The sequence below is a fragment of the Magallana gigas genome, chromosome 2 (assembly GCF_963853765.1).
Source record: "Magallana gigas chromosome 2, xbMagGiga1.1, whole genome shotgun sequence".
Taxonomy (NCBI): Eukaryota; Metazoa; Mollusca; class Bivalvia; order Ostreida; family Ostreidae; genus Magallana; species Magallana gigas.
The window spans coordinates 46,850,445-46,863,906 of NC_088854.1; the positions used below are offsets into that span (position 1 = coordinate 46,850,445).

General features: G+C 33.2%; 1 protein-coding gene across 2 annotated transcripts; it reads left to right on the forward strand.

The window, feature by feature from the left end:
• The first annotated feature begins 6 nt into the window (after positions 1-6).
• LOC105333160 (uncharacterized) lies at positions 7-13,390 on the forward strand. 2 transcript variants are annotated; one of them, XM_011435999.4, is made up of 7 exons: positions 7-179; positions 6,439-6,594; positions 8,212-8,314; positions 8,670-8,763; positions 9,605-9,671; positions 9,833-9,899; positions 10,088-13,390. In XM_011435999.4, the coding sequence occupies exons 1-7, from the start codon at positions 135-137 to the stop codon at positions 11,089-11,091; spliced, it is 1,536 nt and encodes a 511-aa protein (XP_011434301.3). In that variant the 5' UTR covers positions 7-134; the 3' UTR covers positions 11,092-13,390. The 2 variants fall into 2 exon arrangements, with proteins under 2 accessions (XP_011434301.3, XP_011434302.3); XM_011436000.4 differs by lacking the exon at positions 7-179 and adding an exon at positions 5,644-6,165.
• The last annotated feature ends 72 nt before the right edge of the window (positions 13,391-13,462 follow it).

Here is a 13,462-nt window from a genome sequence, read left to right on the forward strand (position 1 = left end):
AACATTAGGTCAAAGGTCAGAAATGTTGACACCTTTACACGCCGGCGCGCTCTGATCACAATCGGTCATTACGAGGAGTTGACACAGTGTAGACATGAAAGGTATAGCACATATGATTTCGAAATGAAAATGCAATGGATTTGAAAACTTTGGAAATACAACCAGCTGTGAAGAAAAAGGTAACGTTAGGTTTTTATTTTTTATCGAGAAAAATATTTTTACATTGTTTAAAGTAATTTTTTCCATTTAATATCTTAATGCAATTTTAAAGTGTTTTTTTTCCCCAAAAAATAGTTTATTTAAAATATTTTGAATGCTTTTTAAATTTAAAACGAAACTCTTGCTCAGTTTCACTTATTTACAACAATAGTATACCGCTGTCATCTGATACCCACTGGCAAGGGGGCGTATATCACATATATATATAAGAAGGTCTATGCTTTATGTTTGTGTATCGAGAGTAATACACAAATCCTTTACCTTGACACTGTACGGTACAGGGATTTTACAGTAGTGTACAAAATGTACACATCTGGAGAGGTTATTGCTCGAATTTTAAGATAAAAAACAAAAATCATTCTTACATTCTGGATAATAAATATATTCATATGGTAGATGAATGCAGACATAGTCCTGAATAGAAATTTTTATTTGTTAATTGTGCATTCTTAAATCAAAGTAATGATTAAAACATTTCACAGTCCTGAATACTAAATAATTTGCAAGAAACAAATAATTGAAATTTAAAGTATAACTTGACTCAGCTTACACAATTTAAGCTTTTATCTACTATATACTAGTATAGTTACTCTGCATGGTTGTCAGTTGAATGGTTGTCAGTCTTTTAGTCAATTCGGTTCTTCCCCTGCTGTGGGGTTCATGAATAATTAATTTTCTGAGGTTTATCTCTGTCAGGTACATGTACTATTTGTATATTTGTCATTATATGATCTTATTCATTTATATTATATTATCTGATGTAAGGAGAAAGAGAGAGAGAGAGAGAGAGAGAGAGAGACAGACAGACAGACAGAACCACACAGAGAGAGGAGGGGTAGGACTAGAAACAATAATCTTACAGTGACCAGGCTATGCTCAACCGGGTCCATAGGACATCTGTAATTTTTATTAACGATAGAACATTCTATACAGGGTAGGACCTACATTCAAGGAAATGAGAAATCAAATGCAATAAACGTTTATAGGTCTGAAATCAAGAGAGAGAGAGGGAGAGAAAGAGACAGAAAGACAGAGGATAGAGAGACAGAGCAAGACATAGAGAGAGAGGTGGGGGTAAGACCTGGATTCATTAAAATGAGAAATCAAATGAAATATATGTTTATAGATCTGAGAGAGAGAGAGAGAGAGAGAGAGAAACTGGGTTCAAGAAAAGGCATATTCAAGTGTAATATTAAGAATAAAAGAGAATCTTTAGTATTCACTGAAATTCTATTATAATATCAATTAGCCAAGGATTTAGAAATCAAAACCAGTTCTATACATACATATGCAGTAGTATTAGAGTCAATTTGATTTTCTTTAGGATACAAAGACCAGGAGACATATAAAAGCTTTTAAAATGTTAATCGTGTTCTTTCAGTATAGTTTACATCCTGTAAGTATAGGTTCCTGATTTTAAATAGTCTTATGATTAAATGCTGTAAGCCAGTAGATTATATCTTCCTGTCGATAAATGGTAATTTTTTTTACTTTCTTGGGGGGAACAAGCAAAATGATGGCTTTGAACTGTGGTGTTAACTTCTAATGCTTCAATGGTTAACTTTTTGTTTAATACGATCAAGGAGAGAGTTAGAGAGATAAGTGTTTACAATGCTTTTTGTGAAAGCATGCCAATTTTAAGTATATTTTTGTGTTTGACAACTGGTAACATTTCTTTTTTACTTCGTAGAAGAATGACCCTTCTATTTATATAGAGAGCTCAGACTGTGTAAATGTGTGTTACTTCAAACATTGATATTGAAGTCTATGACATGATATTTACTCTAGGTTTATATTATACTTGTATTATCTAATCTGAATTGTGTACTTTTTTCCCCTTTCAAATTAAAACTTCCTTTATTGGTAAACAGATATTCAGTAGGCTAAATAATATAAGCCAAGGAGTAGATTTATTTGAATGAAGATGGTAAATGGTTTTGTAGCGCACTGTCAGCAAACCTCAGCATTTAAATTTGATAATTATAAAATCAAATATATCAGCATGATACATGGAAAGTGTTTCGGTTTTGGCATGCCTCCAGTATCGGCACACTTGGAACCCCTGCCAGGCCCTTAATCAATATACACTCTCCAATCAATCCACAGGTCACTCAAGGTCACTTATCCCAGTAGTCACTCAAGGTACTGATTTCTGTCAGACTAACATATATAAACAGGTATATATAGATACAGACATTTAAATGGAGCTGACCTAGTATATATGCCCCTGGAATAAGATGTTTGAACTCGGTAATTGCAACTAGCTGGTTTATACCTGGTATATGTATTATGAATGACCAAAAGCTGAGACTGACACTTAATACCATACTGTACCAGTTTAGGACTTGCAGAGATAACCGCATAATCTGTTCACTGACTTAAGGGACTACAATGATTTAGTAACATACTAATATATTAATGATATGCGGAGCCAAAATGAATTTGACTGTTTACATATGGAAATAGTGCTAGGAACTGAGAGGGTCAGACAGTGGGTGGTTTGATCCAGAACTGTAGGGAAGGTATGTGGACAGTCTGAGACAAAGTTTAAACAACCAATGATAACCCTGTATATTATTGCAAAAGACACCAATACCCCCCCCCCCCCCTTCCCCAAAAATGGAATCAAAGTTAAAAGTAATCATTATAATTGCAAATGCTATTGATAAAGTAACATACAATTTATCTTGGGCCTTGATAATAAGATTTAAATTTTTAAAGTACAAAAATTACACTATCAACAGTCAATAAGCGTGATAAGAGATACTATGTACACATTTCAAGGGAGGTAAATTGGGATTTTTAAAGATCTTAAAGAAGCTTTAAATCTGGTATCATGATATAGGGCATTTAAAAATGTACCTTTAAATGATGTGATGCTTCCAAGTAGATTATTGATATTTTTCATCTATATACATGTAGAATATAGAATAGAATCTTTTGCATTTTTACTCTTAAATAAAAGAGCATAAGAAGAATTATGATTTTGTCCTTATTTAGAGGCAATTAAACATCAGTATTATATTTTATGATATGAAATCAATGATATTGTTTGCAAAGAGAGAATGACACGTAATATATTTGTATGTGATTTATCAAATCGACCAAATATTCATCATTATGTCCATAATTAAGATCACACGATTTACTGCGTTTATTTCCTTTTCTATTGTTTTTTCTATATCTTTCTATATAATATGGTGAGTCAATATGATTTACAAATTCATAGGCGTTATTATGCAAAAGTATTGTTGTCGTTTTCTCGTCAAATGCTCATAGCCCTTTCTGACAAATTAGAGAGATAATCGGTGTAATGGCTGACCTGTTGATGCATAACGCAGCAAGGACAAACCACAAGTATCGTCAATTTCTTTGTAAATGACGAGCGTTTTCTGATGAACGTGGTATATAATTAGAGTCAATCGGTCTACTGGAGACGGGTTTTATGTTTCTGACATTTCCAGAAAACTTGTACGCACTCTTATGGCGGATAATCAATTAATATTTGTTTATGTCAATTTTATTTCCGTTATATTAATTAGCCATGATATCCATGGAAAATAATCAGAGCTATGTGTTTTTCCTGATCGGGCTTTATGCAAAATTATTTGAGTAAGCAATTACACTCTTTAGAAATTTATATTAAAAAGGGTGTTGTGCTTTCCCTCTCTATCTATTGCTATGAATCTTTGCCGTCTATGCACTTTTAAGGCTGATGACCTGCTTTTCTCTCACCTCCTCAGAGAAAGCTATTAATTGCTAGCAAAGATGCTTCTAAATAGTGTTTTGACAAATTTTATTTTGTCACTCTATGTAGGGGTGAGGAGGGGAAGCAGAAGGTGTTTCATATGGTTACACTATGAAGTGACCCATATTTTTAAATTTTACACGTAGAATAGCTTTATGGGAGATTAAAGAGAGGATAAGCTATATTGTACTTGTTCTGTCAATGTCATTTCTTTATGTACCATGACATTGCACCTTCACAATGCCAGCTCTCAGCAGATGGGTATGTGTAATGTATGATATTTTAATCTCAAGATTTCTCGGAACGTACACAAGACAAAAAAGATTTGAATTTGCAACAGCCCATAAACATGCATCATTTTTATTACCCTTCCCTTTGATGTATATTTTTTTTCAAAGTACTAGTGTTAATACACAGATATTTATATTGTACTGTAAAAATTTCTTCACATTATTTGATACATGTAATAATGTCTGTTGTATACATGTAAAAAAGGCATAACATAGAAGACCAGTAAGCAGTGTTGAAAACATTGGCTCAGAGAAGCTGATTTTTTATTCAGTGAAAACTTGTTGAGAGTTGCGGTTTTTTTTTTTTTAATCATTGTGCGAGAGGAGGCGGAAATAGAATGAAACCTTATTTTTAATCTATAGAAAATAATCTGTTATTTGTATTGTTAAGTACTTGTAGCTGCTTTGACAAAACACTCTCACTAGGTAACCTTATTTCAAGAAGAAGAAAAAAGTATTTTATAAGTAGAAGTCCACATTGGATACAAAAGAAAAATATTTTAATTTCTCTATTTCTATTTTAAATTTGATAAGAACATACTGAAAACAATGAATAGCTAAACCGTCTCTGGCAGTGTCATCCTAATGTTCCAGCTGTTACGTACCATATAACATGCTGGGATTGTACAAATATATCTTCTTTTTTCTATTTTTACTTAGAAATAAGCCTATTCTTAAAAATAGCGACACATTTTGAAAATAAGCCCCTTTTTCATAATCAGATATCAGATTAAGCTGTCTAACTCGAAGATGTTGACATTTTTTAGCTTGAAGGCACAAGTTTTTTGACATACGTCTGAGATGTAAATATCACTGTTGTTAAAATGTATGTCCTATAGAAATTTGAACTTGATTGACTTCAACTTAAGGCAGAAGGGGTCTTTTTCTAAACCATAGTGAGTTACATGACCATAGTCTTTAGTATATATGCATGCATATAAGACTTATTATCTTTGTTTTGTCAAGAGGAGATTAAATCTTTCCTGTAGCAGTGTGTATGCATGTTCTAATGTGTCAATATTGCTTGTCTGACCAGTCATGACAACTGAGCTAGGTTTCCAATTCCTTTCAATGTGACATCAAAGCTTGCTGACAGGATACATTTCTTCTGCCAAAATCTCTTTAACTGTCTCTAAATGTCTTCTTAATCCTAAATTAATTGTAAAGCATTGGCCAATAATGAATGAGCACTAGCATACATGTAACTAGCATTCTAACCTACAAAAATTAATTTGAGCTTTGTCAAATGAAAGAGTTTGGAATGAATAAGTTCATTGGTAAATTGCTGCAGAAGCACACATACATCAGATGTCCATGTATACATGTTCTAGTTTTGTACATGCATAAGGGTTTTCATAACTGCTACAACTGCAGAGTTAAGATGGTGTCTTCAAGTACTAGGCTCCAAGCATCAGCTGTTTTTGCTCTGACTGCCTTGAACAGTTCCATGACGTAGATGAATAATTAAACAATGACCACTTCAGCCACAAACAGCAATTACAGACTAAATATTGACTTGTGTATCTCCATTAAGGCAGCCACTTCTTGCCTCATTCTCGGCTTAAAGTCCACTTACGGTAATCCCATTTCCAGTTGATAAAGTGTCAAGACAGTTACTGGTCCCCTTAGGGTAGGCCCAGTCTGCTTGCAACAGAAGTACTTCAAATAGTGTCAAGGGTACTCAGTGGCTCAAACTGAAACCAAATCTTTCCTTGTCGTGTAAGTCATTAACAACAAGTTCCTGGCCCGAGATACTTTGTCAATATACCAAACTGTACTGTAAATTTATCAGTTGCTCCGATTGTTTGCAGTGTTTAAGTTTTGATAAAATTTAAACACATATATATATATATATATATACCTACCTGCAAGTGTTGTAACATGGGTGAATTATGTTTGGATAGCAAGGTAAGACATCTGATTTAAGAGATGTACACACTTGGTATCTCTGGGTACCAGCCAGTGGATGTACATTGCAAAGAATACAACTGAAGTGTTTTTATTAATTTACCTTTCGTTGGTAATGTTTAAGAACACTGTTATAAATCTGTTGTTGTGAAAAGGACTTTTTTTCTGGTGTAGAGTGCAGTATTTAGATTATTCTATAGGATAATAAAAAGAAGGTGTATTCAATATACATGTATATATTAATGATAATTTAAGATTGCATAACGTTTTCAGAAGGCGCTGCAAATGCTTAAACCTGTGTCCTCTATTGGGCCGGAGTTGGACCATTTGGAGGCAGATCGAAACATTCCTTCGGACCCTCTGGATTATCGAAAAAGACGAACCATCCGCCTGATGAAGAAAAATGAATCCTGGGGATTCACCATTCAGGTTAGGCTTAGTTGTACAGTATATAGTATTATGTAGAAAAGGCTCAGAAAGAGAAGAATTATAATTAACAAGGGGGAAGCATTTGAGATAAATTATATTTGTGTAGATGTATTTCTGCTATAATATTGCAACAAAGAATATACCAATTGGTATATTGTAAGCATGTAAAGAAAGATTAATTAGACTTGAATTTCTTTGTTTTATGGAGTTTTTTTTCTAGAAGGGTTTAAGATGACAGATCTTTATATAGTTCAATGCATCACTTGCTGCATTATTTTTGTGTACATTATGTGCTCATGCATTTACACACAAGGAACAAAAACAAAGCATCTGGTCTGTGTTGTTAAATATATAATTGTCATAATTATGATGTAGACATTGTGCATGGTAGGAAGCTGCACTGACAATAAACTTCATTGAGAGCAGAAATAGATGCAGCTTTCACCATTCAAACAATGTGATTGATGTAATGGTTAACTTGTAGATTTATATTGAAAGCAAATGTTGAAAAAAAGGCTTGTTTAACTTTCAGTAAGGTCACACTTACAATTCATTGTATCTTTTGAATGAAGTTTGGGTTTCATCTCTTTATGCACAGAATGACATCTTGCAAACATAAAAAGGCAATTAACGACAATTAAGACTTGTTAACTCGGATATGAACATCAAGGGAAACAGTGCAGATACGTGTTGAACATCACATTATAATGCTTGAGAAAAGACAGTGTTCTAAGATAGTGTGCAAGCAGTCTGTATCCTGCCAAAATGTTAACAACTTACCTGTAAGAGAAGTCTTTTGTTAGCGATACTGCTAATTTTCTGACAATTTTCCAAAAAATTTACAATTGCACCACCAAGATCAAAACTCCAAAATGGGAGGTGTAAAAACCTGATTTTAAAACAACACAGTAAACTATATAAACTGCAGTCCCTCTTACTAGAAATGTTAGATTTTTAGGGGTTATAACCAATGATTGGGTGTCATATACTCAGACCTCATATTTGTTATTTTATTGTTATTTAGAGTAGTGTTATTTTGTTACTTCATGAAATGTTGAAAGAAAGTATCATACAATTTGTATAATAATAATAAATTTTTTAAGGGTTTTTAATTTTCACTTATTGTAGTGGTGAATATGAACATATTTAAAAATTATACATATGTAGTTTAAAACTGTGAAATTGTTAAAAATATGGTGAGCCCCAAATTAAATGGTATACCTATCAATTTCTAGAAATCATCTTTGACTGCATTCTAAGATTGGTTTGATCATTGTGAAAATAGCAGTTTACATGCTATAAGTACATTACACATGCTACACTGAATTGAAGTATAGTCCTTAAAAGTAATAATATTTAAATTCTGCATATCATTACCCAAAACAACTTATATAAACATGTTCATAAAGATAACTTTAATTTTCAAATCAGATGAGCATAGCTCTCCATTGCCTGCTGTAACAGCTGTTCTATAGGTTATAATCGTGTGTACCTTAGCTCACTTTCACCGGAACATTTGTTGTTAAACAGTTACCAGATCTGCATTGCAGCAAGTTTGGTTTATGGATATTGCAAAACAGCAACATAAGATTTAATAATAAATGTTCCATTTTGCAGACATATGGATTTAAAAACAAGAAAACCGGAGAAATAGAGGTTTATACATACGTAGATTATGTTGATTTAAATGGACCAGCAAGCATTGCAGGCATGAGAAGAGGTAATTAAATTTTGATCCTTTTGAAATGTAGATCACAAAAGAAATTACTCCATCATATATTAAATTTTATTAATAGCTGTGTTGCAATCACAATTTAATTAAAAAGGAATTTAATTCCTAAGGACTCAGAATTTTTAATTACCTGAATGGAACAATGAGAATACTGGTACTTTTGTAATTGCACAGTTATCTTGCTCACACTTTCTTTCTCTCTCCCTTTCTCTCCCTCATTCATTCATTCATTCTCTCTCTCCCTCATTCATTCATTCATTCTCTCTCTCTCTCTCTCTCTCTCTCTCTGAGAGATCAAGTCTCCATCCTTTGCATCTGCATTTCTATTGTTGTTTTTTTCCAGGGGACATAATTCTGTCAGTGAATGGGAAGAGTGTTGAATTTGCCACCCATCAGGAGTTGGTGTCCGTTATCCAGTCCTGTAAAGAAGAGGCAAGGTAATTGACCACATTCATCACGTATTACTGATAATTTGGTGATTTATGATATTAAAATATCATACATTTATTTTATTTCCTGCCTTTTATCTTTTATCCTCTCTGTATTTTTCTTGTGGGTCTTTATCAATAACAAAACTGAAGGAAGAAATACTTTCCATATACTATAGTGTGTTCCTTGTCTAATTAATTTCAAGGAAAATTAATTTTTCTGGTAGTATTCAACACAGAATTTTAAAAAAAAACAACACAATACATAAAAAAACAATTTACAATGCAGTCCATTTCCCCACTCATTACAACCATGGTATAAGTCCCTAAGTCTATCATTCCATTGATTTTGATAGCTATAGTGTTTTATCTGACTTATAATGTTCATGTATATCTTCTCTCTCAATGATTGTTACTTTAGACAATCCTCCGTGTACTACAGATTACACTGTTCAGTAATTTGGTGAGAAAATACATTATGTGTCAATAGGCCATGACCTACAGATCAATTAAAGCAGTACATACAATGACCCCTCTCAGGCATTAGAACATTTATAAGCCAGGGTTAGGGGTGTTTTGAACGTAGATTGTCGTTCTTAAAGCATAATATCAAGACCATGATTTTTAGATCAAATTATTACTGTGATTTCATCAATATTCGTGACCATCAATTTCCGTGGATTTTGTAATACAGAATGGTATATGTTGTTATAATTTGCACTGCAATGAACTTTTAATTTTGTGAATCAAATCAACTATGAAATCCACAAAAATTGATATTCAATGAATACTGATGAAACCACAGTAAATAACTCAAGTTATAACTTGTATTCACTTTCTCTTTCTGTAGAATGGTTGTGCTATTTGTGGACTGTTGTAAAAAGGTTGAACTTCATGACAGACTGATCAAATTAAAGGTAAGCAGCCAAAGTGCTGTGTCTTGATTGATTACTATTAAATGAAGAGCGATTAAATTAGACATTATGATTACAATACTGTTATCGATAAATAAAGAGCTAAAACACACATTATGTCTTTCAATTCTTGTTATTACAACCCTGTGCTTTTTGTTTGACAGAAACTGCTCAGTGAGAAGATTAAAGAGCTCAGGAATGTAGAGATGAAGGAGAGAGAACTCTTAGATGGTATGCTGTTTTGTTTTACATGTATTATTTAGATGTAAAGTAACCCAGTAATCAGTTAAATTCAGAAGTTTTATGGTATAGACACCTCAATATATAAGAAATTTTAGAAGCATAAAATGATTCATCAAGAGTTTTATAAAAGCTTAGTTCTGTAGAACTTAGTATTTTGCATGGTTTTCATTTTCCAGGACTTTGCACTATGCGGGGCCTAGAGAGATTTGATCACTCCAGACAGAGTATTTACAGCAATAGGTCTAGCGATTCAAGTCTGGACAGAATCAGCATCCTAACGCTCAACAGCAGCACCATTTATAACCTTCCAAACACCGTCACTCTTCACCTCAACACCTCCAATTCATCCTCCCCGACATCGAAGAGCTTCTGTGATGATCAGAGTGACTGTACCGATGATGGTGAAATGTTCGCTGACGTGAGTTTTGCAGATGATTCGGATGGAGACTCGGGATATTCGTACGATGAGGTTCCCCACTTAGAGAGGAAAAATACTGTGATTGAGCGAGAGAAACCGTTTGTTGAAGTGAGAGAGAGGCGAGGAACATTAGTGGCACCTGTCTGTGAGTGTATAGAGGACAGCATTTGTCAGTTTTGTAAAGTAAGGGAGATTTCCGAATCCAGTATGACTTTAGCTGATGATTCAGATGTTTCTACTCCAGTTCAGGATACAACAAGTTGTTTAGATTCCATATGTATCCAGAATATAAACTCTTCATCGAAGTCCGATCCTGAGGAAATAAGTGAAGCTAATGAAGTAGAGGGATGTTTACATGAATCGGGTGAAAGAGATGAAATGACTCCAACTAATTCAGATCAGATCTGCGCATCTAACAGACTAGAACAGTGCTCAGCAAAACCTGACCTCGATAATAAAAATCTTTCTCTTTCAAATCCAGATGAAATGGAGCAGAGCTCATGTAATACTAGTACTAATGAAAATCTGACTTCACTCAATCCAGATCAGATCCATGGATCTGATGTTCCTGAACAGTCAAATGACAGTGAACATGTGGATGAGACTGATGGTGCTTGTTGTCTACCTGCCGGTCAGGTAGAACAACAGGAATCACCCAACGCCGAGTCAGAAGAACCCCCTGATGATGCAACTTGGGATTTCCCTTTCTGGACAGAGGGAGCCGTGGTTATCAATCTGGATGATGAGAAAACTAAACTTTGATTTTATAACTTGAAAATTTATGTATACTAATGCATATAGTTTTTTAAACAAATTTATGAAATTTAGCTTATTGAGATATGATCTTTGTAAAATGATTTCATTGCTATTCAAATTTACGACATATTACGGTATCTCTTTATGGTATATATAGTTTAAAGCTTTGATTCCCCCACCATTAAAACTACCACCCACCCCTGCCAGATACCTTGAAGTCAACGTTCAGATAAACTGGTGCTCAGCATTCATCAATATTTTTTTCTATTTTGTAAATTGGTTGTTATTGTGTTAAGGGTTGTTCACATGAGTCATTTTTCAACAACAACACTTTTTTTTCTAACTACCTGGTAAAGAATGGTAGAGTGTTTGATGAGGATGTGATTGCTGGCGTATTGTAAAGAATAATATAGAATTAGTATGTTTTATTTCCCTATAGTGCTGGTCACTGTCAAAGGAACGTTCATTGCATTTCAATTTTTTTTTTTTTGTAAGGTGTAGATATAAATGTGTCAGTTTTATTAAATGCTATTTATTTATTTGGTGTTTATCAGCGAAGGTAATAAGGAAGCCTAGAATTGAATTTATTTTTAAACAGTCAATTCACAGGAAGTAATACATGTTCAGTCCCTCAATTGTCAAGTATTCACAGAGGAAGTGTTATAAAGTGACACTTAGTATAGAAAACAACAAACATTTCAAACTATCCCACATTTCTTACAAGTACATCATTTATCTTCTTGGTGTAAAGGGAACAAAATTAACTCGTTTTTGCATCTGTCGCACTTTGAAATACACAATTTAGATGTAATTCTGTAAATTTTTTCAAAATGTTGTGATAATACAGTGAATTGGAGACATATTAAGAGAGATAATCTTTATTTATCCATAAATCATAAATCAGACAATACCAAGATCATATGGATGTCAGTTAATTTCCAAAAGTTGAACAGGCCTGGTTCATGTTTTGTGACAGGATGTTCTTGATGTGAATACATTTATTTATTACCCACATTTTGTCCCAACATTTAGTGCTATTTATTTATATTGCTTCCTGTAATTAATTTTTCCAAATATTTACAGTGCTTTAAGGATGTTTACTGCCCTCGGTTTTTTTGTTTATTAATGTGAATGAATGAATGAAATCAAATAAAAATGTAAAGCAAAAGTTTAAAACGATCATTGATTTTACGGTGCTGTTAGTGGGAGCTCTCTATTGCAAAATTGTTGTTCATCTTTTGTTACAAAACTCTTTGATGTATCAATTAGAATGATCGTTTATCCATTTGTATAAGTGCTAATATACAATGTGATTCACTTTATTTTGTACTCTTTTAAGAGTGAATTTGTTTGGTATGTCATTTACTGTAGATTTGTTCAGAAATGCTCACGGCATTGTGGGTGTAAGGATGCGTTTTGTGTTGGGAATGAAAGTTGTTACCTGATTTGAAACTGTTGTTGATGCAGAGTTTCAGTTCTTTGATTCCTGTTTTCTGTTTGAAAATAACACAATTTGGGGAGGGGGGGTCCAACAAAACAGGATTGAATATCCTGTTAGGTCTACATGTATCTATACCACAAGTTTTAAGTTAACTATATTTATCCGCGGATCTTGAGGGGAATGCGAGAGTAGTGACCAGTTTTTTACCTGTGCAGAGTTTCCTCCACCCCCAGAAGACCGGTGTTGTATAGTGCTATTTCTCTGTAACCATCTTTCCCATGAAAAAAAAAATGACTATATAGCTCTATTTCCCCCAAGAAAAATGATATGGCTCATTCACATTTTTTAATTAAGTTTAATATTCTTTGCTTATCAAACATTTTGGGTTTGACCTTAACCTTCACCTAAAGAAATATTCATTTTAAAACATTAATAAAACCCTTTTTTTGGCTCAATGATATCTGTTTCAATATAAAATGTGTCATGGTCACTCATGAAAATTCAAATAATATATTTAGAAGGCAAGGAATCAAAGGAAAAAATATTTATTTCCCGAAGAAATGTTTAATTTTCACTTGGACCAGCTGAAACCATACATGCTTTGATTTTTCATCCTGTTTCAAATTTTGATAAAAAGGAATTATGAAAAGGAACAATTTTAACAAATGAATTAGAGTCATTACCGAGCATTGTGAGTTGATACAGGTTTTGTAAGGGAATGTTGAATTTTATTTGATTAATTTTAAGGACCAAACTATACTGTTATATATTGTTATCATTATTCAGTTTCCAAAACTTTTGTTACTGCTTTACTATTTAATCTGTTGTACAAGTTGTTAATAAATGTTATACCAGTATAATAAATATTTGTTACACTTTTGTTTTGTTGTACCTTCAGTAATGGAGACGTGGGATTAAGGGGGGGGGGGCATAAAA

Coding starts and splice junctions, on each gene's coding strand:
- LOC105333160 (XM_011435999.4), top strand. CDS start 135: ATGGATTTGAAAACTTTGGAAATACAACCAGCTGTGAAGAAAAAG. Junction 180..6,438: donor AACCAGCTGTGAAGAAAAAG/GTAACGTTAGGT, acceptor TAACGTTTTCAG/AAGGCGCTGCAAATGCTTAA. Junction 8,764..9,604: donor TCCTGTAAAGAAGAGGCAAG/GTAATTGACCAC, acceptor CTCTTTCTGTAG/AATGGTTGTGCTATTTGTGG.